A 22,705-nucleotide genomic window follows, 5' to 3' on the forward strand; every position below is an offset into this window, starting at 1 on the left:
ATTGCCATTGATCAAATGCAATTGGGTTCATTGTCCGTAGTTTATGCCTGCACATACCATAACCCCATTGCCACCATGGGGAGCTTTGTCCACAACGTTGAAATCAGCAAATCTCTCACCCACACAACGCCATACACACTGTCTGTACAGTTGAAACTGGGATTAATCCGTGAAGAGCACAGTTCTCCAGTGTGCCAGTGACCATCGAAGGTGAGCATTTGCCCACTGAAGTCAGTTACAACGCCGAAATGTAGTCAAGCACACAGGTGAGCTTCCCTAAGACCGTTTCTGACCGTTTGTGCAGAAATTCTTCGGTTGTGCAAACCCACACTTTCATCAGCTGTCTGGGTGGCTGATCTCAGACGATCTCGCAGGTGAAGAAGCCAGATGTGGAGGTCCTGGGCTGTCTTGGTTACACGTGGTCTGCAGTTGTGAGGCCGGTTGGACATACTGCCAAATTCTTTAACATGATTTTGGAGGTGACATATGGTCGAGAAATTAACATTAAATTCTCTGTCAACAGCTCTGGTGGACATTCTTGCAGTCTGCATGCCAATTGCCCACTCCCTCAAACCATAAGAAATCTGTGGCATTGTGTTGTGTGACAAAACTGCACATTTTAGAAATGCCTTTTATTGTCCCCAGTACAAGATGCACCTCTGTAATGATCATGCTGTTTAATCAGATTCTTGATATGCCACACCTGACAGGTGGATTGATCATCTTGACAAATGAGAACTGCACACTAACAGGGATGTAAACAAATTTGTGCAAAAATGTAGAGAAATACGTTTTTTGTGTCTCTGGAACAATTCCGCTATATTTTATATCAGCTCATGAAACATGGGACCAATACTTTACATGTTCCATTTATATTTTAGTTTTTCTTCAAAATAACTTCAAGATCCAATTACTTTATAACGTTGTAGTTAGTTATGTTGATTTCCTATTACTGAACAGAAGGACGAGGGGCACCCAAATATGTCGTTCTGCCCCTGAACAAGGCAGTTAAACACACTGTTCCTAGGCCGTCATTGTAAATAATAATTTGTTCTTAACTGGCTTGGCTAGTTAAATAAAGGTTAAATAATAAAAAAAAATTAAAAAGACACTTCAGTCCCCATCAATGAGTGTGCGCACGTCGATTGGGGGTTTGGTCGGGGGGCGGGGACAATATACTGCAGCTGTCCATGGTTGGGTTTGGTGGGTGCGCACGGTTCTCTGGGATGCAACCATAATCACATACCGTTATTATATCTCTCTGGATCATTTCCCTATACAGTGCATCAAAACCAACTACAAGAGGTAAGCATTCTCATGGATGTGGATTGTTTATTTTTTTGTACCCATTTTCCCTTTGCCCTTGAAAATTACTGCTGATTTGAGCGAGTTCTAGCTTACATCTAGAGAAGGCCAGCAAGCAAACCAACATGGATGCTGCGCAGTCCTGCTGGTGATGCAGCTACAGAGATTAACTGCACCAAGCATCGCATTTACAGATTCAAAATAATCCTGAATATGTATTATATTATTTATTTGTCCTTATGGCAAACGGACATTCCATGAATGATGGTCATGTATTCAATTAATTTAACCAGCGTCAAAGCGTACGGGTTTTTACATTTTGAAAACGTCGATTTTTGTGAAAATGAGTCATTTGATCAGTCGTTGTGACATGGCCTATGAATGGTACCAGCTAGTTCGGCTGGAGGTTGAAGATGCAGTAGTTTATTTCGGTTGGGGGTTGAAGATTATTTTACGACTAGTCCGCCATCTCAATAAATCTAGTCTATGTTGCCGGCTGCTTCCTCAATAAATCTAGTCTATGTGGCCAGCTGCTTCCTCAAAAAACGTTGTCTATGTGGCGGCTGCTTCCTCAATAAATCTAGTGTATGTGGCCGGCTGCTTCCTCAATAAACCTAGTCTATGTGGCGGCTGCTTCCTCGATAAATTTAGTGTATGTGGCGGCTGCTTCCTCAATAAATCTCGTGTATGTGGCGGCTGCTTCCTCAATAAATCTCGTGTATGTGGCGGCTGCTTCCTCAATAAATCTAGTGTATGTGGCGGCTGCTTCCTCAATAAATCTAGTGTATGTGGCCGGTTGCTTCCTTGGATGTAAATAATGATTCTCACTCCCCAGGACCACCTACATTAAATCTCAACATTTCCGAAATGACTTTAAATTGAGCATCCGATTGAGTACATTATTTGTACTTTTTAATTCAGGGGTAGGCCTATGATGGAAAATGCTCAAGATGAAGCATTTTGGCCTTAACCTCAAGGGCCTTCTGCAGTGATGGTTTCTTAATGCTATAGGCCTTTGAGATTCTCTCTTTGAGATTCTCTATATGCCCTTGTGCTGTCTGAAGCTATTAGTATCTTCGTGTTTGAAACATCAGCAAGGAGATTTGTTAACTTCTTACTGATTTCCTATTGGAACAATTGACAATGACAGTAGCTAGTTTGAAAGAATACCACTAGAGTACACATTGCAATTAAAGATAGTGATTTGCGTGAGACCTCAGCTCCAAATTTGACAACAGAGTGGCTGAAAATGACAACAAGGGAATTTGTTATTGACTTAGCTACAGGATTCTGGCATTTGTAGACCTATTCTAAACACAAACCCTAGATCATTTAACAGTATGTGACTCAATTGTGTAATCTGTTGTTGGAGGGAGAGGGCATCTATGGTTACAGGCAGATGATTTACTCTGCTTTCCTTTTACAGGGTAGGCCTACTGGAGTCAGGGAACCCCTGCTGACAGTGCACCAATTTGGAGTGGCGGTAGGGATAAGGTGTCCAATAGATTTCTGGAGTGTGGGAGTATTTAGTGACTTTGGAGCAGAATTGCACATGCACTGTATTTGTGAGAATGAAAAAAAAAACACTGCTTTAGCAGGGTGCTATAGGCTGAATAATAGAATAGCCATGACTCATTTATAAATAAACGGGTGCATTGCTTCCTTTTCTCTGTGTTCAGATTGTGAAGGACGTGAGGCATCATGGCAGCTCATGAACAGGCGAGGCAGCGCTCACTCTCCACCTCTGGTGAATCACTCTACATTGTGCTTGGCATTGACAAGCTAGCCACTCCCGACGATATCAAGAAATCCTACAGGTCAGTCAGAGAGGCACAGACACTTACTGTAGTAGTCATACTAATACTCATAAGTAACAAAAAAAGACAAATTCAATTTAGAGTTGTGCCACGTATAAATATAGCCTTACAGTGCATTCGGAAAGTATTCAGACCCCTTGACTTTTTACAAATGTTCTTATATTACAGCCTTGTTTTAAAATAGATTAAATTGTTTCCCTCCTCATCAATCTACACCCAGTACCGCATAATGTCAGAGCAAAAGCAGGTTTTTAGAAATGTATGCAAATGTATATTTTAAAAAAATGAAATTTACATAAGTATTCAGACCCTTTACTTTGTACATTGTTGAAGCACCTTTGGCGGCGATTACAGCCTTGAGTCTTCTTGGGTATGATGCTACAAGGTTGGCACACCTGTATTTGGGGACTTTCTACCGTTCTTCGCTGCAGATCCTCTCAAGCTCTGTCAGGTTGGATGGGGAGCATCGCTGGCTGCGCAGCTATTTTCAGGTCTCTCCAGATATGTTCAATCAGGTTCAAGTCTGGGCTCTGGCTGGGCCACTCAAGGACATTCAGAGACTTGTCTTGAAGCCACTCCTGCATTGTCTTGGCTGTGTGTTTAGGGTCGTTGTCCTGTTGGAAGGTGAACCTTCACCCCAGTCTAAGGTCCTGAGCGCTCTGGAGTAGGTTTTCATCGAGGATCTCTCTGTACTTTGAATCTTGTTTCTCATGGTCAGAGTCCTTTAGGTGCCTCTTGGCAAACTCCAAGCGGGCTGTTGTGCCTTTTACCGAGGAGTGGCTTCCGTCTGGCCACTCTACCAGAATGGCCTGATTGTTGGAGTGCTCCAGAGATGGTTCCCCTTCTGGAAGGTTCCCCCATTTACACAGAGGAACTCTGGAGCTCTGTCAGAGTGACCATCGGGTTCTTGGTCACCTCCCTGACTAAGAACTATTCCATTGATTGCTCAGTTTGGCCGGGTGGTCTGCTCTAGGACGTGTCTTGGTGGTTCCATTTCTTCCATTTAAGAATGATGGAGGCGCTGTGTTCTTGGGGACCTTCAATGCAGCATACATTTTTTTGGTACCCTTCCCTAGATCTGTGCCTCGACACAATCCTGTCTCGGAGTTCTATGGACAATTCCTTCAACCTCATGGCTTGGTTTTTGCTCTGACATGCACTGTCAACTGTGGGACCATATCTAGACAGGTGTGTGCCGTTCCAAATCATGTCCAATCAATTGATTTTACCACAGTTGGACTCCAATCAAGTTGTAGAAACGATGATCAATGGAAACAGGATGCACTTGTGCTCAATTTCGAGTCTCATAACAAAGGGTCTGGATACTTATGTAAATATGTTTTTGTTTTGCAAAAATGTATAAAAACACGTTTTTGCTTTGTCATTATGGGGTATTGTGTGTAGATTGATGAGTTTTATTTAATACATTTTAGAAAGGGCTTTGACGTAGCAAAATTTGGAAAGAGTCAAGGGTCTGAATACTTTCCAAATGCACTGTATGTTGTCTTTATTGGTAGGTTTTAATTCTCACTCTTTTGTGTTCTTAGAAAACTTGCGTTGAAATTCCACCCTGATAAGAACCCAGATAACCCAGAAGCTTCTGACAAGTTTAAGGAGATCAACAATGCCCATGCCATTCTGAACGACCCCACAAAGCGGAACATCTATGACAAGTACGGCTCCCTGGGACTGTACGTGGCTGAGCAGTTTGGCGAGGAGAACGTGAACACCTACTTTGTTCTGTCCAGCTGGTGGGCTAAGGTGAGACTGTGAGGGGCCATGGGGAGGTGGGGACGTGAAGGGTCGACATGTAGAGTGGACTTAGGGTGAAATATAACACTATATTTTATAACACAACCCCTATGAAAAGAAAGCCTCTCTTACACTGTTGGCTATTGTTTTTTCTTCTTCTTGATATCTCTGTCTCTCTCTCACACACACCGCCTTGTTTTCCCTCTGCAGGCGTTGTTTGTGTTCTGTGGCCTTGCCACTGGCTGCTACTTCTGCTGTTGTCTGTGTTGTTGCTGTAACTGCTGCTGTGGGAAGTGTAAACCGCGGCCCCCAGAGGGCCAGGAGCCCGACTTCTATGTGTCCCCTGAGGACCTGGAGGCCCAAATGCAGTCTGACGAGAGAGGTGAGATCGACTGCTTATTGTGTAAGAAACATGTTTCTGCATGAACACAAATCACATAACTTTACCAGAAGTTTGCGACCCTATCAATAACACTTGACTTGGCTCAATTGCATTGTAATTTACTATGGAGTGCCATCATCACTGACCTTTTATATCTTACCCTGTGCGTGTGTAACACTCTCTCTCTGACAGAGGGTGGCGGCGAAGCCATCTTGGTGCAGCCATCAGCGACAGAGACCACCCAGCTGACATCAGATGGTCACCATTCCTCCTACCAAACCGACATGGGCTTCAACTAAACCCCATCCCTGTCCTGGCCTGCTACCCTGCCCCACCTTAAAAGGATGATAGGGGCAATCTGTTTTAACTTCACTAAGAGCGCCATGTCCTGGAGAGGAGATGGAGGAGCGAGCTTGGCCTACATACAAAACTCTTGAAGACCCCCCCCCCATTTCCACCCTCTCCAGAATGGTCCACTCTCGCCTCTTATGTAGGAAGAAAAGGAAAGAAATGGTTTGCTTCCTGTCCTTTTGTTCTTTTGTATTCTTTTGGCCTTTGACCTCACAATCCTCCATCCCCACAGTCCCCTTTCCATATTCAGTGTGATGGTGTAGCATGCACTGAGAAAAAAAATATTTGTTTTCATTTGTTGAATGTGACATTTGTTGTGTTTTCCGAATTCTGTTGGTGCATAGGTATGTGCAATACGTACAGACCAGTCAAAAGTTTGGACACACCTACTTATTCAAGGGCTTTCCTTTATTTTGTCTATTCTCTACATTGTAGAATAATTGTGAAGACATTAAAACTGAAATAACACATATGGAATCATGTAGTAACCAAAAAAGTGTTAAACAAATCAAAATCTATTTTATATTTGAAAATCTTCAAAGTAGCCACCCTATGCCTTTATGACAGCTTAGACCAGTGGAAATCTGTCCTTTGGTCTGATAAGTCCAAATTTGAGATTCTTTGTTCCAACCACCGTGTCTTTTTGAGATGCAGGGTAGGTGAACGAATGATCTCTGCATGTGTGGTTCCCACCGTGAGGCATGGAGAAGGAGGTGTGATGGTGCTTTTCTGGTAACACTGATTTATTTAGAATTCAAGACATACTTAACCAGCATGGCTACCACAGCATTTGGCAGTGATATGCCATCCCATTTGGTTTGCACTTAGTGGGACGATCATTTGTTTTTCAACAGGACAATGACCCAACACACTTCCTGGCTGTGTAAGATATATTTGACCAAGAAGGAGAGTGATGGAGTGCTGCATCAGATGACCTGGCCTCCACAATCACCCGACCTCAACCCAGTTGAGATGGTTTGGGATGAGATGTACCACAGAGTGAAGGAAAAGCAGCCAACAAGTGCTCGGCATATGTGGGAACTCCTTCAAGACTGTTGGAAAAGCATTAATCAGGAAGCTGGTTGAGAGAATGCCAAGAGTGTGCAAAGTTGTCATCAAGGCAAAGGGTGGCTACTTTGAAGAATCTCAAATATAACATATTTGGATATGTTTAACACTTTTCTGGTTACAACATGATTCCATATGCGTTATTTCATAGTTTTGATGTCTTCACTATTATTCTACACTGTAGAAAATAGTACAAATAAAGAAAACCCCTTGAATGAATAGGTGTGTCCAGACTTTTGACTAGTACTGTATTTGTGAGTGTGATTCCTTTGGGGTACAGATTACTTGATGTTTTTTGCTCACTGATAAGAGAGGCTCGGCTCAGGGAGTTCTGGATTGTGAGGTGTTTTGCTGTTCATTGTCTTTGCTTCATGCTGGAGTAATCATTACACATCCAAGGTTTGAGCTACACAATGCTCAGTTTGGAATTGCCATCAGCTGATGCCAGTTATAAACATACAGCTCCTTTCCTTCATCTCCTTTTAAACCCTTGGACTCCTGTTTACCTGTGTTTGTGCCCTTCCAAGTGCATTGTGGTTATGTTGCCCTGAGACCTGTGCATGTAGAAGGGGGGTGGGGATTTACGACGGCAAGGCAATATCATGAAATGCGGATGATGACATCATTGTTTTCTTAACATTTGGTGGATCTGGGCTTTTCCCGTTATCTGACTTGGCTTACTTTGGTCTCTTGATTTGTATAGGAAGTATTGTTTTGTCCAGCCCCTGAAACCTGAATTGAATGCTTGTAATCTTGCCTCTAACTTCCCTGCATTGAAGAACTGACTAACAGCAGAAGATAAATATGATATATATATACGTTTGTTTACACATGTGTATATTTTGTGTAGCTTACTTGCCACTGTGCCACCCACAGTCCCGTTGGATTGCTTGGACGCGTCTCTGAGCACGTTTTACCAGTGCTTTCTGTTCTTGTGGTTCCAAGTGGTACCCCACACGGTCTAAGCCAAGAACCTTGACCTGATCCATATTTAGAGTGTGATGTCCATTTTATTCCGAGCACTATTCATCTATGTTTAGATGTGACGAAAAAGATAATGTTTAGGAAAATATTGTGAGCATTTGAAGAATATTATCATCATTGTGTTTTTATAGTTGTGTTGAAGGGAATTCTAAAGAGTTTTGTAATTGTCCAATGCTGTTAATTTGTGTTTACCATCATTGAATTGTGAGTGTCGATATTGGTACTTTCTAAGTCATTTCATGAGCTGGCAAGCACTACTACAGGCAGCTCTTATCCTAGAACCAGAATATACTAATGTTTTTAATAGAAATATATAGAGCGGAATATACGTCCAGTGTAACTAATACATAACTTGCCATAAACAGCCATTATCTTCATTGTTTGTTTCTTTCATTAATGCCAATTACGTGTTTCAATGGTTTACAATGATGGGTTTCTGAGCTCCTCTTGCCTGCCCTCTGCTTTTGATGGTATGGTTATTTGACCTGTGTGATCCTTTTACAATGTTTGCTGTGCCCTCCTGAGAAAAAAATTCCATAGATATACCTACCTATTATCGCTTCTTCATTGACATGTTGGAAAATGCTAATTGTTAAATGAGTTGAATGCAATGTGTTAAAAAAAGCTAAAGACTACTGGATCAATGATCAGGAAATGGTGACATAACATTTTCTTGATACAGAGGACATATAGTGTAATGATAGTGATATAGTAATTTGATGCAATTTTATTTAAGGTATCTTATTTTATCATGGTTTTGATGATGAGCGGCTATAGTTATAAATGGTATGTTGTTTTGATGTGGCCATTAAATTTTGCAACGCATGGTTTAATGGTTAAGGTCTCTTGTACATACACTTAAATATGTAGTATAAATCTTGACCTTTATGTTGTAGCATGGTAATACTTGTGTGTCTGAAAGAAAACAAAGTGGGTCATTGATCTGATTTGCTGTTGGTAAAATAAATGTTCTTGAACATTTACCTTTGTTTTGTTTATCATTTCAATTCTCATGCTATGCTGCAATTACGATATTCAAGTATCATTACGTGTCGTGCTATTACAGTAGACTGAAAACATAATATTCTACATTCAATAGGCCTCTATGAAATACTGTAGGCCTACTACATATGAGGTAGATGGAGACAGAGCCCGTGCTGTGGAATCTTCTCTTCAGCTCTCATTCATTCTATTTGTGTTTCCCGCAGCAGCAGCAAAGTTCGTTCTGAATTAATTAGGATAGCCTATACTTGACAAAATAACATCGATGAACAATATGTACAATCTGTATAAAAATACATCGAATTTGTTTACTCGACAGGTGTACGCCGCCATCATCTCACACACTCACGTGCGGGATTAACTCCCATTCTTAAAACACTTAGGTGTTGAATAAACAACGCAACATAACGTTAATATTCCAATAAGACTACATTATGTTCTTGATTTCCTGTATATAGCTTTGGCATGTAAACCATAGCGTGATACTGAATGTGAGTATAGAGAAGCGTTTGAGACATCCATTATTGAACAGTAGGGATTGGACACCATTTAGCAAAAGCTAACGATAGCACGAACACGGAAAAGAAGTGCTGGGTGAAACGGAGTTGTTCATGCCTCTGCTGATCATGAATAGGCAAGGTAAGTTACTATGGCTAGATTGTTGAATTGTTCAATGAATGAATGAATGAATGAATGAATGACATCCTACTCTGTATCACACGGTGAGATAAAGAATACATGCCTAGATAGCCTTTCATGCTATGCGTGATTAGCCACACGCAATGTTATTGCTAGCGCTACAGGTAGGCATGGAATTCAGCACCATGGACTGCGAAATTGAGAACAACGAATGGGAGTCCTCTTGACAGCGGAGATAAAAACAAATATATATATATATATATACGTTTAGAGTTCAATTCTACACATTTTGCCATGGGTTGTAGAGAAAATGTTGCTGTTTTAAAACATGTTTGCTGCAGTTCTAAACAATTTGCCTTGGTGCTGAGAGAAACATTAGCAGTTCTAGAGCTAATTTCCTGCAATTCTACAGATTTTGCCATAGGGTCTAGAGAAATGTTTGCATTGCATGTTTAATATGATATCTGACTGAGTGTGACTAACAAAATCAATGGGTGCCCTCCGGTCTATACCCGTGATTACGACAAGTTTAGATTGCTGGCCGCTAGACTATCTTACCCATCTAAAAAAACTGAGCTGACATGGGCTAATTGAGTGACCGATATTACAAGAGAAAGACTGCTGTTCCACAACCAAATTTCGAAATTGCACCTTGTGCATTTTACTATTGTAACTCTCAGCAGTAAGTTGGTATTGGTATTTTGGTATTTTATGAGGGTCCCCATTAGCTAATGCAAAAGTACACGAATCAAAAAACATGATACAGAATGACATAATACAGAACATCAATAGACAAGGACAGAACCACATAATCAATTCATACACACAAACTATCAAGGTCAAATAGGGGAGAGGTGTGCCTCGAGGTGTTGCTTTATCTGTTTTTTGAAACCCTTTGCTGTTTATTTGTGCAATATGAGATGGAAGGAAGTTCTATGCAATAAGGGCTCTATGTAATACGGTACGCTTTCTTGAATTTGTTCTGGATTTCGGGACTGTGAAAAGACCCCTGGTGGCATGTCTGGTGGGATAAGTGTGTGTGTCAGAGCTGTGTGTAAGTTGACTATGCAAATAATTTGGTATTTTCAACACATTGTTTCTTATAAAAAGAAGAAGTGATGCAGTCAGTCTCTCCTCAACTATTAGCCAACAGAGACTGGCATGCACACTATTTATTTCAGCCCTCTGATTACAATCAAGAGCTAAATGTGCCACTCTGTTCTGGGCCAGCTGCAGCTTAACTAAGTCTTTCTTTCAGCACTGGACCACAAGACTGGACAATAATCAAGATTAGACAAAACTAGAGCCTGCAGAACTTGCTTTTGGATTGTGGTGTCAAAAAAGCAGAGCATCTCTTTAGTTGAGACTAGTTGACTAAATGAAGATGAACTGCCAGTAGAGCAGTAATTTATGTCAACAACTGAACATTTATGAAGTCACAGTTCGAGCATTGACATGGGTATGCATTATAGACAGTAACATATATCCTTTCAAAGGTTACAGTGGGGAAAATGTTTCACCAAGGAACATTTCCATTGGAATATCAGGAATTGGAAGTCCGACTAACGGTCTATCAGAGGAGGATGAGTTTGATTTAAAGATGGAGCTGGCAAAGGTATTACTCTCTCTGTGTCTGTCCAACTTTGCCCTTTTGTCCCATTCTTCATGTTGTCAAACATTGTCATATTCATTTATGTTGAATCTGTCTCTTAGCATAATAGTTCGTTCAGATTTTGATTTGCACCCAAATTAATGGAAAAAGACAAGTCATAGAAAATCCACAATTTATTATTTTTAGTCTGAACGCTGTAAACTTTTCTGTCATTTTTTTCTGCTCAGACGGAGGATGAAATACAGACTTTGCGGCAGGTACTCTTGGCCAAAGAGAAATATGCAATGGACATCAGGAGGCAGCTGGGTACTGGCCCCTTCAGTGAGATTAAACAAAACCTGTCCAAAGGCTGGCAGGAAGTCCAGACCTCCAATGCGTAAGTACTTCCACCTGTGAGATGCCCTCATGATGTCACACAACACTCCTGCTTCTTCAACCGCCTATACAACATAAGAAATGTATTAAAGTAACCCGAGGCATTATAAAGACTAAATTACCCATCTAAACAAAGTTAGCTGACATGGGCTGATTGAGTGACTGTCACTGAATTACGAAACAAGCTTGACAATAATACATCATAATTAGTATCAGAATAGTAGTAATAATAATAATAATTTGGTGGGTACTGGCAAAGACCAAAGCTGGCAGGAGTTCCGTTGAGGACATTGGTGTCTCTATCACACGTGAATGATCTTTTAAACAAACAAATAGAGACCTACAAGCAGTTGTTACAACAACAAGAAAATAGCTTAAAGTGTTTTGTCCAAATACTCGTGGATTCTACTAATAAAATAATGGACGACCTGACCAGAGAGGTCCAGGACCTGAAGAACATTTTGCAGTTCTCCCATGGTCAGCTCGATGAGTTGATGACAGCAATCTGTAAGTCATTGAGAGAGGACATCAGTTCAAGGCAGAATAACATGGTTGTGGACAGAATTGCAGAATCTCCACATGAGACCTGTACGGAGACTGAGGACAAAGTGAGGGAAATGATCTCTGAGAAATTGAAGCTGGACCACAGGAAGATTGAGGTGGAGCGCACCCACGGGACAGGAAAACCCGGCCCCGGCCCAGGTGATAGGCCCAGGCCGATAGTGGTCAAGTTCCTGAGGTTCAAGGACAAGGTAGCTGTTCTAGAATGAGTGAAGAACTTGAGAGGAACGTATATCTTAGGAAATAGGTAACTGAGATAACTGATCCCAGCCATGAAAGCTGCCAGAGCGCGTGGGGACATTGCTTACATCCGCTATGACAGGCTCATTGTCCACCCTCCCTCCCTCCCTCCCTCCCAGAAGCCTGGAAGGGATGAGAGAGTCGAGCCTATGGGTTCGTAGCTTCAACCCCACAACACACACACACACACCAAGTGATTAATGCACTGCTGAATGTATATTTTGTTCTCTTGCTTTGTTTGCTCTTTTCAGTATTATGTCTATCTCTGATAAGCTACCCAGGAAAGGGATGAAAATAGCCCATATTAATATATGTAGCCTTAGAAATAAGGTTCATGAAATCCATAACTTGCTAACATCAGATGACATTCATATATTAGCCATTTCTGAGACTCACTTAGATAATTCATTTGATGATACATCAGTAGCAATACAAGGATATAACATGTATAGAAGAGACAGAAATGTTTATGGGGGAGGTGTTGCTGTATATATTCAGAGCCATATCCCTGTAATTCTTAGAGAAGCTCTTATGTCAAGTGGTATTGAAGTGTTTTTGTTGCAGGTTCACTTGGCACATCGAAAGCCTTTTCTTTTGGGGTGTTGCTATAGGCTACCAAGTGCTAACAGTCAGTATCTAAATCATGTGTGAAATGCTTGATACTGTATGTGATATAAACAGAGAGGTCTACTTTCTTGGGCACCTGAATATTGACTGGTTTTCATCAAGTTGTCCGCTCAAGAGGAAGCTTCTTACTGTGACCAGTGTCTGTAATCTGGTTCAGGTTATTAATCAACCTACCAGGGTGTTTACAAACACTACAGGAACAAGATCATCCACATGTATTGATCACATTTTTACTAATACTGCAGAACTTTGTTCTAAAGCTGTATCCGTACCCATTGGATGCAGTGATCACAATATAGTGGCTATATCCAGGAAAGCCAAAGTTCCAACAGCTGGGCCTAAAATAGTGTGTAAGAGATCATACAACAATTTTGCTGTGACTCTTATGTGGATGATGTTAAAAATATTTGTTGGTCTGATGTGATTAATGAGGAGCATCCAGACGCTGCACTTGATGCATTTATGAAATTTCTTCTTCCAATTATTGATAAACATGCACCTATTAATTAAGAAACTGACTGTTAGAACTGTTAAGGCTCCATGGATTGATGAGGAATTGAAAATCTGTATGGTTGAAAGAGATGGGGCAAAAGGAGTGGCTAATAAGTCTGGTGTCACGATCTTGGAAATGAGCGGATCAAGGCGCAGTGTGAGTATAGTTCCACATATATATTTTTGTGAAACTAACAAAACAAAACAGCAAAACGTACAAAGACCGTGAGGACGTAGTGCCCAAACACACTAACCAACAATCAATATCCCACAAAACACAGGTGGGGAAATAGCTACCTAAATATGATCCCCAATCAGAGGTAACGATAAACAGCTGCCTCTGATTGGGAACCATATTAGCACCAACTAGTCACGCCCTGACCTACTACACCATAAAGAACTAAGGGCTCTCTATGGTCAGGGCGTGACATCTGGCTGCACATCTGACGGGCTTACTTACTGCAAATTGAGATATTATGTGACTAAACTCAATAAAAAGAAGAAGAAACTATTGTGAAGCCAAGATCAATGATATAAAAAATGTGGGGAAAAAAACTTTGGAGTACTTTAAATTAAATTATGGGCAGAAAGACAAAGCTCCATCTTTCATTGAATCAGATGGCTTATTCATCACAAAACCATTTGATGTTGCCAATTATTTTAATGATTATTTCATTGTCGAAGTGGGCAAACTTAGGCAGGAAATGCCAACATCAAACTAGTGAGAAATTGTATTCATGCATAAAAAAAAAAGATTATGAAAGAAAAGCATTGCACGTTTTAATTTTGTACAGTTAGTGTGGGAGAGGTGGGAAAATGATTGCTATCGATAAATAATGACAAACCTCCTGGCATTGACAACTTAGATGGAAAGCTACTGAGGATGGTAGCTGACTCTATAGCCACTCCTATCTGTCATATCTTTCATCTGAGCCTAGCGGAAAGTATTTGTCCTCAGGCCTGGAGGGAAGCCAAAGTAATTCCGCTACCCAAGAGTGGTAAAGCGCCTTTACTGGTTCTAACAGCAGACCTATGAGCTTGCTGTCAGCTCTTAGCAAACTGTTGGAAACAATGGTGTTTGACCAAATACAATGCTATTTCTCTGTAAACAAATTAACAACAGACTTTCAGCACGCTTATAGAGAAGGGCACTCAACATGTACTGCACTGACACAAATGACTCATGATTGGTTGAAATAAATTGATAATAATAAGATTGTGGGAGCTGTACTGTTAGATTTCAGTGCAACCTTTGATATTATTGACCCTAACCTGTTGTTGAAAAAAACACGTGTTATGGCTTTTTAACCTCAGCTCTGAATCCACAATATGGCAATCTATCTAATAGAACTCAGAGGGTTTTCTTCAATGGAAGCTTCTCTAATGTCAAACATGTAAAGTGTGGTGTACCACAGTGAAGCTCTCTAGGCCCTCTACTCTTTTATATTTTTACCAATGACCTGCCATTGGCATTAAACAAAGCATGTGTGTCCATGTATGCTGATGATTCAACCATATATGCATCACAGCTAATGAAGTCACTGAAACTCTTAAAAAAAGAGTTTAAGTCTGTGGAATCACTACTAAGAGCATTGTATTTGGTACAAATCATTCCTTGTGGCTGTTGAACAAGTTGAGGAGACTAAATTACCTTAGATTGTAAACTGTCACGGTAAATACATATAGATTCAATGGTTGTAAAGATGGGGAGAGGTCTGTCCGTAATAAAGAGATGCTCTGCTTTTTTGACACCACACTCCAAAAAGCAAGTTCTGCAGGCTCTAGTTTTGTCTAATCTTGATTATTGTCCAGTCGTATGGTCCAGTGCTGCAAGGAAATACCTAGTTAAGCTGCAGCTGGCCCAGAACGGAGCGGCACGCTTTGCTCTTGATTGTAATCAGAGGGCTGATATAAACACTATGCATGCCAGTCTCTCTTGGCTAAGAGTTGAGGAGAGACTGACTGCATCACTTCTTCTTTTATAAGAAACATTAATGTGTTGAAAATCCCAAATTGTTTGATAAGTCAACTAACACACAGCTCTAACAAACACACACTTATCCCACCAGACATGCCACCAGGGGTCTTTTCACAGTCCCAAAATCCTGAACAAATTCAAGAAAGAGTACCATATTATATAGAGTCCTTATTGCATGGAACTTCCTTCCATCTCATATTGCTCAAATAAACGGCAAACCTGGTTTCAAAAAGCAGATAAAGCAACACCTCACGGCACAACGCCTCTCCCCATATTTGACCTAGATAGTTTATGTGTATGCATTGATATGTAGGCTATGTGGGCCTTTAAAAAAAATGTAGTTCTGTCCTTGAGCCGTTCTTGTCTATTGATGTTCTGTATTATGTCATTCTGCATTATGTTTCATGTTTTGTGTGGACCCCAGGAAGAGTAGTTGCTGCTCTTGCAACAGCTAATGGGGATCCTAATCAAATACCATATACATATACTGTACACCGCAAAAAAAAGAAATCTGTCAATTTAAATACGTTCATTATGCCCTAATCTATAGATTTCATATGCCTGGGAATACAGATATGCATCTGTTGGTCACAGATACCTTTTAAACAAATTAGAGCCGTGGATCAGAAAACCAGTCAGTATCTGGTTGGACCACCATTTGCCTCATGGAGTGCAACAGACACAGCTTCTTCACATAGAGTTGATAAGTCTGTTGATTGTGGACTGTGAAATGTTGTTCCCACTCCTCTTCAATGGCTGTGCGAAGTTGCGGGATATTGGTGGGAACTGGAACACACTGTCGTACATGTCGATCCAGAGCATCCCAAACAGGCTCAATGGGTGACAAGTCTGGTGAGTGTGCAGGCCATGGAAGAACTGGGAAATTTTCAGCTCCCAGGAATTGTGTACAGATCCTTGCGACATGGGGCTGTGCATTATCGTGCTGAAACATGAGGTGGCACGACAATGGGCCTCTGGATCTCGTCACGGTATCTTTGCTCATTCAAATTGCCATTGATAAAATGCAGTTGTGTTAGTTGTCCATAGCTTATGCTTGGTCATACCATAACCACACCGCCACCATGGGGCACTCTGTTCACAATGTTGGCATCAGGAAACCGTTCGCCCACACGACGCCATACACTCTGTCTGCCATCTGCCCGGTACAGTTAAAACCGGGATTCATCCGTGAAGAGCGCACTTCTCCAGCGTGCCAGTGGCCATCGAAGGTGAGAATTTGCCCACTGAAGTCGAACTGCAGTCAGGTCAAGATCCTGGTGAGGATAACGAGCACCCAGATCAGCTTCCCTAAGACGGCTTATGGTAGAGAAATGAACATTCAACATTTATGAGAAATAAGCTTTTTGTGCATATGGAACATTTCTGGGATCTTTTATTTCAGCTCATGAAACATTGGACCAACACTTCACATGTTGCATTTCTTTTTCTGTTCAGTATATTTGTCATATTTCACACATGTACTTGTGTATAATTGTGTATAATATGCATTTGTGAATTGGAAATGTGTTTTATCCCAACTCCCCCTGAGACACTATCAGATTTGAAGGCATTCAAAAACTGTAGATAGACTTCAAACTAATAGAGAGCCTTTGCAAATGAAGCAGGGCAGATTTGACTCTGACTTAATGTGAGTAAAAGTTGGGCAAAGGTGAACCAAGCCTGCCAAAGCAGCTATTGCATCTATTATTATTTCTGGCAGAATGTTGTAGAAAAGCATACAATGTCAGCACCCTGTTTTTGCCTGGCATAATACCTACAGTACATAATCCTGAAATGTATGCTCATCTTCAGTACTTAATGCTTTCTCTAAGATGGAGCTCTGATGATAATGTACCTCTGTATTTACAGATATCTGACAGCCTCAGCTACTCTGGAAGACATCAGCCAATCTAACGTGTGAGTGGTCACTATCCATTATATATGTGAATTTAACCAAGACGGGCTTTGCTAAAAGGGTTCTTGTTCTATGTTATTCTAAGCTCTATGTTGGAACAGCTGATGGGATTTTAAGGTCAGCTGGATCAGAGGCCTGTTAATAGCCTGTCCAATAGCCTTTCTTAACATTGGCAGCAGCATTAACAACAGGCTGTGGCTGGCCTGGCCGGGGAGGGAGCACTTTACTTGGTGAAAACAGAGGGGGTGGGGGGAATCTGGCTATCTGCACTAGCACAGGGTGACCACGAAGGTGCTGATGGCTCATGTTTTGGGGTTTCACCTATCGTGCTTCAACCAGTCCATCCGTGCTCATAGCATGTGTCCTCCTGCTGATGCTGTGGTGGAACACAGCAAGCTCGTCACTGTGAAAAGGAGGATCCAAGAAAGTGGATGGGCCAATATGCAAATTAAGTCCTTGCGTAGGGTGTACTTTGAACAAACCTCGGTGACATAAGTTAAGTTTTGCCCTTTCCCCCTTGATATACTATACATGCCGAATGATTGGTAGTCAAAATATACACTTCCTGTCTTTTCTAGATCTCCGACTCTCTCTCTTGCTTTCTGTGACTAGGTATAAGAGGACCCAGGAGAGTATCTCTAATGCAGGACAGATGACCAGTGCTGCCCTGTCCACAGTGGGTGTGGCCATTACAAGGAGACTTGGGGACATGAGGTACCCTCACCTCAACAGTATATATATACAGAACCATTCAAAAGTTTGGACACCCCTACTCATTACAGGGTTTTTCCTCATTTTTACTATTTTCTACATTGTAGAATAATAGTGAATAACTATGAAATAGCACAAATGGAATAATCTATTAACCAAAAAAATGTTGTGACAAAGTATGGGTGGTATACAGAAGATAGCCCTATTTGGTAAAAGACCAAGTCTGACGTGGCAGCGTAGGCATAGTTTGTTGCATGAATTAATCACAACAATTGAGGATTGGCTGATAACTACGAAACAAACATTCTGGATAATATTGAGAATCTGGAACTATTTATTGATCCGTATTTTGATATGCTCGAAAAAGAAACGCATACATCGAAGTGAACAACAGAGTATATCTTTCCTCGAGTTCTACAAGCGAAACTGATGGGAAGCCGCCCGCCAAAAATTCAAAATGTCACATTGGGAGGGGGACGATTTTATAACTGTCTCCAGAAGATAGAGCCGTGCTTACAAGCATGAGCAAGCAGTTCAAAAAAATGATATATTGCCTGGGTTACTGGGGGAGTTTGAGGCCTTAAAAATAAGAATGGATTACAGTAATAAAATTAAATACAAGTGGAAAATAAGATATTGAAAACTGCCGTGGACTCCCTAGAAGACACTACAGAGAGGCTACGGTATGATAATAAAACAATGAAAGCCGAATTACTTGATCTAAAGTGCAGAAGTATGAAAAATAATATTGTTATAATGGGAATAAAAGGAGGATGAACACAAACTATTTGTCAACAGAGGAAAAATCAAGGTGTTCAGGAAAAGTAATCTCAATATGACGGACGAACAGGTGGAAACAATTGATTTTCAGAGGGCTCACCGTTTCGTTGGCAGAGCAGAGGGAAGGCCCCGTCCGATTGTAGCTATGCTGAGCCACCTCAAAAGGGAAATTGATTTGTTACAACAGGTTAGAGAATTGAAGAACACCTCATTCTCTATTGATGAACAATTTCCCCATAAAATAGTGGAGAGACGACGTGCCCTGTACCCCACTTTCAAACGGCTCCGAGAAGTGAAGCAGAATGTTCGTCTAGTGGTCAATAGATTATATGTAAACAACCAAATGTTCAAGGACTCTAAGATTACAACGTGGCTGTGAGTGATTAGCTACCTCCCCGATAGATATTTGCACCGCGTTAAATAGTACACAACTTTTTTTTTTGCATGAACAACTTTTTTTATTCATGCAGTATGGAACCGTGGACTTAAAATAAGGTTGGACTTATGGTAATGCAGAATGGGTATGATGAACTTATCCCTTTTCTATATGGACTTAATATCAGGTTTTGATTTAGGGGAAGGCAAAGATGGGTAAGGCTGACCTTTTTTCTTTATGATTTATTTACTTATTTAATTTGAAGATTGTACATTAGAAATACCAAGGTTGTTTTTTTAACTTGATATGATATGGCCTAATTGTAGAGGTCGTGTATATTATGACTTAAAATATGTTATTGTTCGCTGATGTGAATTAGAATGAATAGCTGTTAAGATAAAACGTAATAAATATGAATAGATTTATTATAGGGCAATGATAAAGGACAATATCATTAAAAACATGCCTAGGTTCTCTATTGGAATAGGCCTATATGATCCTAAAATAATTGGTGTCATTTGCCTTTTACATTTAAAAAAGAAATCTCATTATAAAAAATGTAAAGGATGATTATTGTTCTGTTACACACCAGCAAATGGATTAGGTATTGTCAACAGGGTTGTTGCTCTATTAGTGTGGTGGGCTGGTTAACACGGGGATAAACTGATTCAAGTTAACGGTAAAAACACTTCTCTAAGCGAGAGAGAGGTATATTATATATTTCTACATAAGCTATTTATGCTACCTTTTTATATTCTTGATCGTAATGATATAGGCCTAGGTATATAACAGCCGAGGTGCTAGAGCAACAACCCTGTAATAAAAAACAAAATGTTCTTGGCCATCGTGCCATGGCTGTGTCAGTCGATTGTAAATTAAACTTGGGTATTCATTTTTTTTGCTTTTTGAAAGAAAATAACATCAAATTGATTAGAAATACAGTGTTAGACATTGTTAATGTGGTAAATGACTATTGTAGCTGAAAGGCTGATTTTTTCAAATTGAATATCTATGTAGGCTTACAGAGGCCAATTATCAGCTACCATCACTCCTGTGTTCCAATGGCACATTGTATTAGCTAATCCAAGTTTATCTTATAAGTTTAATTGATCTTTAGAAACCCCTTTTGAAATGTTGTTAGCACAGCTGAAAATTGTTGTTCTGATTTAAAGAAGCAATACAACTGACATTCAAAATGTAACAAGTACTTTTGTGTGTCAGGGCAAATGTATTCATGCAGTAAAAAGGTTATAATTTTCTTTAGGAATGTAGTGAAGTAAAGTTGTCAAAAATAAATAGTCAAGTACAGATACCCCCAAAAATTCTTAAGTAGTACATTCCAGTATTTTTACTTAAGTAATATAATAATAATATATGCCATTTAGCAGACACTTTTATCCAAAGCGACTTACAGTCATGTGTGCATACATTCTACGTATGGGTGGTCCTGGGAATCGAACCCACTACCCTGGCGTTACAAGCGCCATGCTCTACCAACTGAGCTACAGAACCACGTACTTTACACCACTACCCTTCTCAGGACACATTGTTGAGGACAAAGGTTTCTTCTTGTACATTTGTTTACGCAATCACAGGGAGAAATTCAACAGCCTTAATCGAATCAGACCAGTCGGTCTTAAATGGCAACATTATCCCTTTATCTACTTTACTGTTCCTTCATAGCCTTTAAATTGAGCCTGCGTAAAGGATAGCTGTCGCTGTGATGCATTTTTGCTTGCCATTAATTGTTGAAGTATTTTTTTTATATATACACACACACACTTCTCACTCATACAGCGCACTGTCAATATTTACACCTCCATGTGGCCTCTTGATTACTTTATCTGACCATCTTTCTTTCCCCATCTCTTTCCTGGAATGCTGCCCATTACCCGGACAGGGCACTGCCTTTGCCAAGCCCACCTCGGTAAGGATAGTAGGAGTTCCCTGGCCTTGTGATAGTGAAAAACCTTGATTTCGATGTGATATATTCGATGTGATATATTAAGCTGCTACTGATCTTATCTGTTTTTCTTGCTCATGTGCTATATACTACTATACTACATACTGTACTACTACTGTATACTCATGTTGTACTGCTGTACTACATGTTGTACTGCTATACTACATGATGCACTTCTATACTACATGATGTACTCTTCTACTACATACTGTACTACTACTGTATACTACATGATGCACTCCTTTAATACATGATGCACTACTATACTACATACTGTACTACTACTGTATACTACATGTTGTACTGCTATACTACATGATGCACTTCTATACTACATGATGTACTCTTCTACTACATACTGTACTACTAGTGTATACTACATGATGCACTCCTTTAATACATGATGCACTACTATACTACATACTGTACTACTATACTGCATGTTGTACTGCTATACCAATTGTTGTACTGCTATAGTACATGATCTACTACTATATTACATGCTATACTACATGATGTATTGCTATATTACATGCTATACTACATGATGTACTACTATACTAGTCCTTTATACTACATGTTGTACTGCTATAGTACATGATCTACGACTATATTACATGCTATACTACATGATGTAGTGCTATATTACATGCTATACTACATGATGTACTACTATACTAGTCCTTTATACTACATGTTGTACTGCTAAACTACATGATGCTCTTACTAATCTCTCGTTGTCTCTGTTTCTGCTCTCAGACGCACCAGCCCCTCCTTGGGCCACTCCATCAGTGTCCCTGCTATGTCAATGAGGTAAAACACTGGGCACACTACTGCACTACTACTACTTTCTGCAGGAACTCTATAGGCGGTGAATGATGTTTGAATGATATTAACTTCGTCCCCAGGCTAATTGCGAACAGTGCTTGGGGAGGAAGAGTCTGGTGAACGACATTAGAATGACATTAATGCTGCAAGTAAATAAAGTTACATTTAAAGCTGAAAAACTTACTTTAACCTGAAGTGATACCTCAAAGTGATTTCCATTGTTTACAAGATGTGTCTTTCTGCCTCCTTGTAGACATTCCAATACATTCAAGTCCTTTTGAAGACATGGTGTGAAGCGTGAAGGTAAGTGTCTGTGAGAACAATCACAAACATAAAGAACAGAAAATACTGTATTTTCTCATCTTTAATATTACAACTAATTCCTCATGTCTCTACTGGCTTCTGTCTCTCCCACACAGAACAAGGTGTCCAGGATTCTAGGGATTGACAGAGATAACTCTGGGTCTGAAAGAAGCCAATCTCAGAACAGTGGTTCCCTCCAACATAATCTATTTTTCTCTCAACCATCTGTAATCTCACTACTCCCTTCATTACTTTAACCTGATGTCATGGTCCACACTACCCCTTCAAAGAGTAAACATTATGCAGGAGGTTGATAACTTGGGTATGGCTTTGACAGTGTTGGTTCCAAACGTTCATTCATTCTAAATATGAAGTAGTATTTCCAATATGTAGTTATGTATATTGTCCAACTGTTTGAAGGAAAATGTCATTGTCATATTCTACTATTGCATTATAAGAACATAACAATCACAAATGTACAGTAATGTATTTTTGTACTTTAAGAGAATTTACAATTAAAACAAAAGTGGTCTGTTCTGATTTTGGATACTATACCTTTCTGGAAAAATAAAGAGAGAAATAAAAGTGAGTATTGTTGTTACAGTTCACAGCTATAACCATGATACGGTAGTGAAGTGAGAGTG

At 40.2% G+C, this 22,705-nt stretch overlaps 2 protein-coding genes across 5 annotated transcripts; both read left to right on the forward strand.

The window, feature by feature from the left end:
- Positions 1–1,158: 1,158 nt before the first annotated feature.
- Positions 1,159–8,640, forward strand: LOC118359909 (dnaJ homolog subfamily C member 5-like). 2 transcript variants are annotated; one of them, XM_035738823.2, is made up of 6 exons: positions 1,159–1,305; positions 2,732–2,799; positions 2,985–3,122; positions 4,670–4,883; positions 5,085–5,256; positions 5,449–8,640. In XM_035738823.2, the coding sequence occupies exons 3-6, from the start codon at positions 3,007–3,009 to the stop codon at positions 5,553–5,555; spliced, it is 609 nt and encodes a 202-aa protein (XP_035594716.1). In that variant the 5' UTR covers positions 1,159–1,305; positions 2,732–2,799; positions 2,985–3,006; the 3' UTR covers positions 5,556–8,640. The 2 variants fall into 2 exon arrangements, with proteins under 2 accessions (XP_035594716.1, XP_035594715.1); XM_035738822.2 differs by having other exon boundaries at positions 2,732–2,788.
- A 166-nt stretch (positions 8,641–8,806) lies between these two features.
- Positions 8,807–22,650, forward strand: LOC118359911 (tumor protein D54-like). Of its 3 annotated transcripts, none has more exons than XR_004820775.2 (10): positions 8,807–9,300; positions 10,797–10,915; positions 11,140–11,288; positions 17,055–17,102; positions 17,713–17,814; positions 20,868–20,894; positions 21,690–21,743; positions 21,839–21,903; positions 22,012–22,061; positions 22,178–22,650. XR_004820775.2 is itself a non-coding variant. In XM_035738825.2 (9 exons), exons 1-8 carry the CDS (start codon positions 9,273–9,275, stop codon positions 22,037–22,039), a joined length of 555 nt encoding a protein of 184 aa, XP_035594718.1. In that variant the 5' UTR covers positions 8,807–9,272; the 3' UTR covers positions 22,040–22,061; positions 22,178–22,650. The 3 variants fall into 3 exon arrangements, 1 of the variants encoding a protein (XP_035594718.1); XR_004820774.2 differs by having other exon boundaries at positions 8,808–9,300; positions 21,839–21,907; XM_035738825.2 differs by lacking the exon at positions 21,839–21,903.
- Positions 22,651–22,705: the final 55 nt, after the last annotated feature.

The sequence above is a fragment of the Oncorhynchus keta genome, chromosome 27, assembly GCF_023373465.1.
Source record: "Oncorhynchus keta strain PuntledgeMale-10-30-2019 chromosome 27, Oket_V2, whole genome shotgun sequence".
NCBI classification, from domain to species: domain Eukaryota; kingdom Metazoa; phylum Chordata; class Actinopteri; order Salmoniformes; family Salmonidae; genus Oncorhynchus; species Oncorhynchus keta.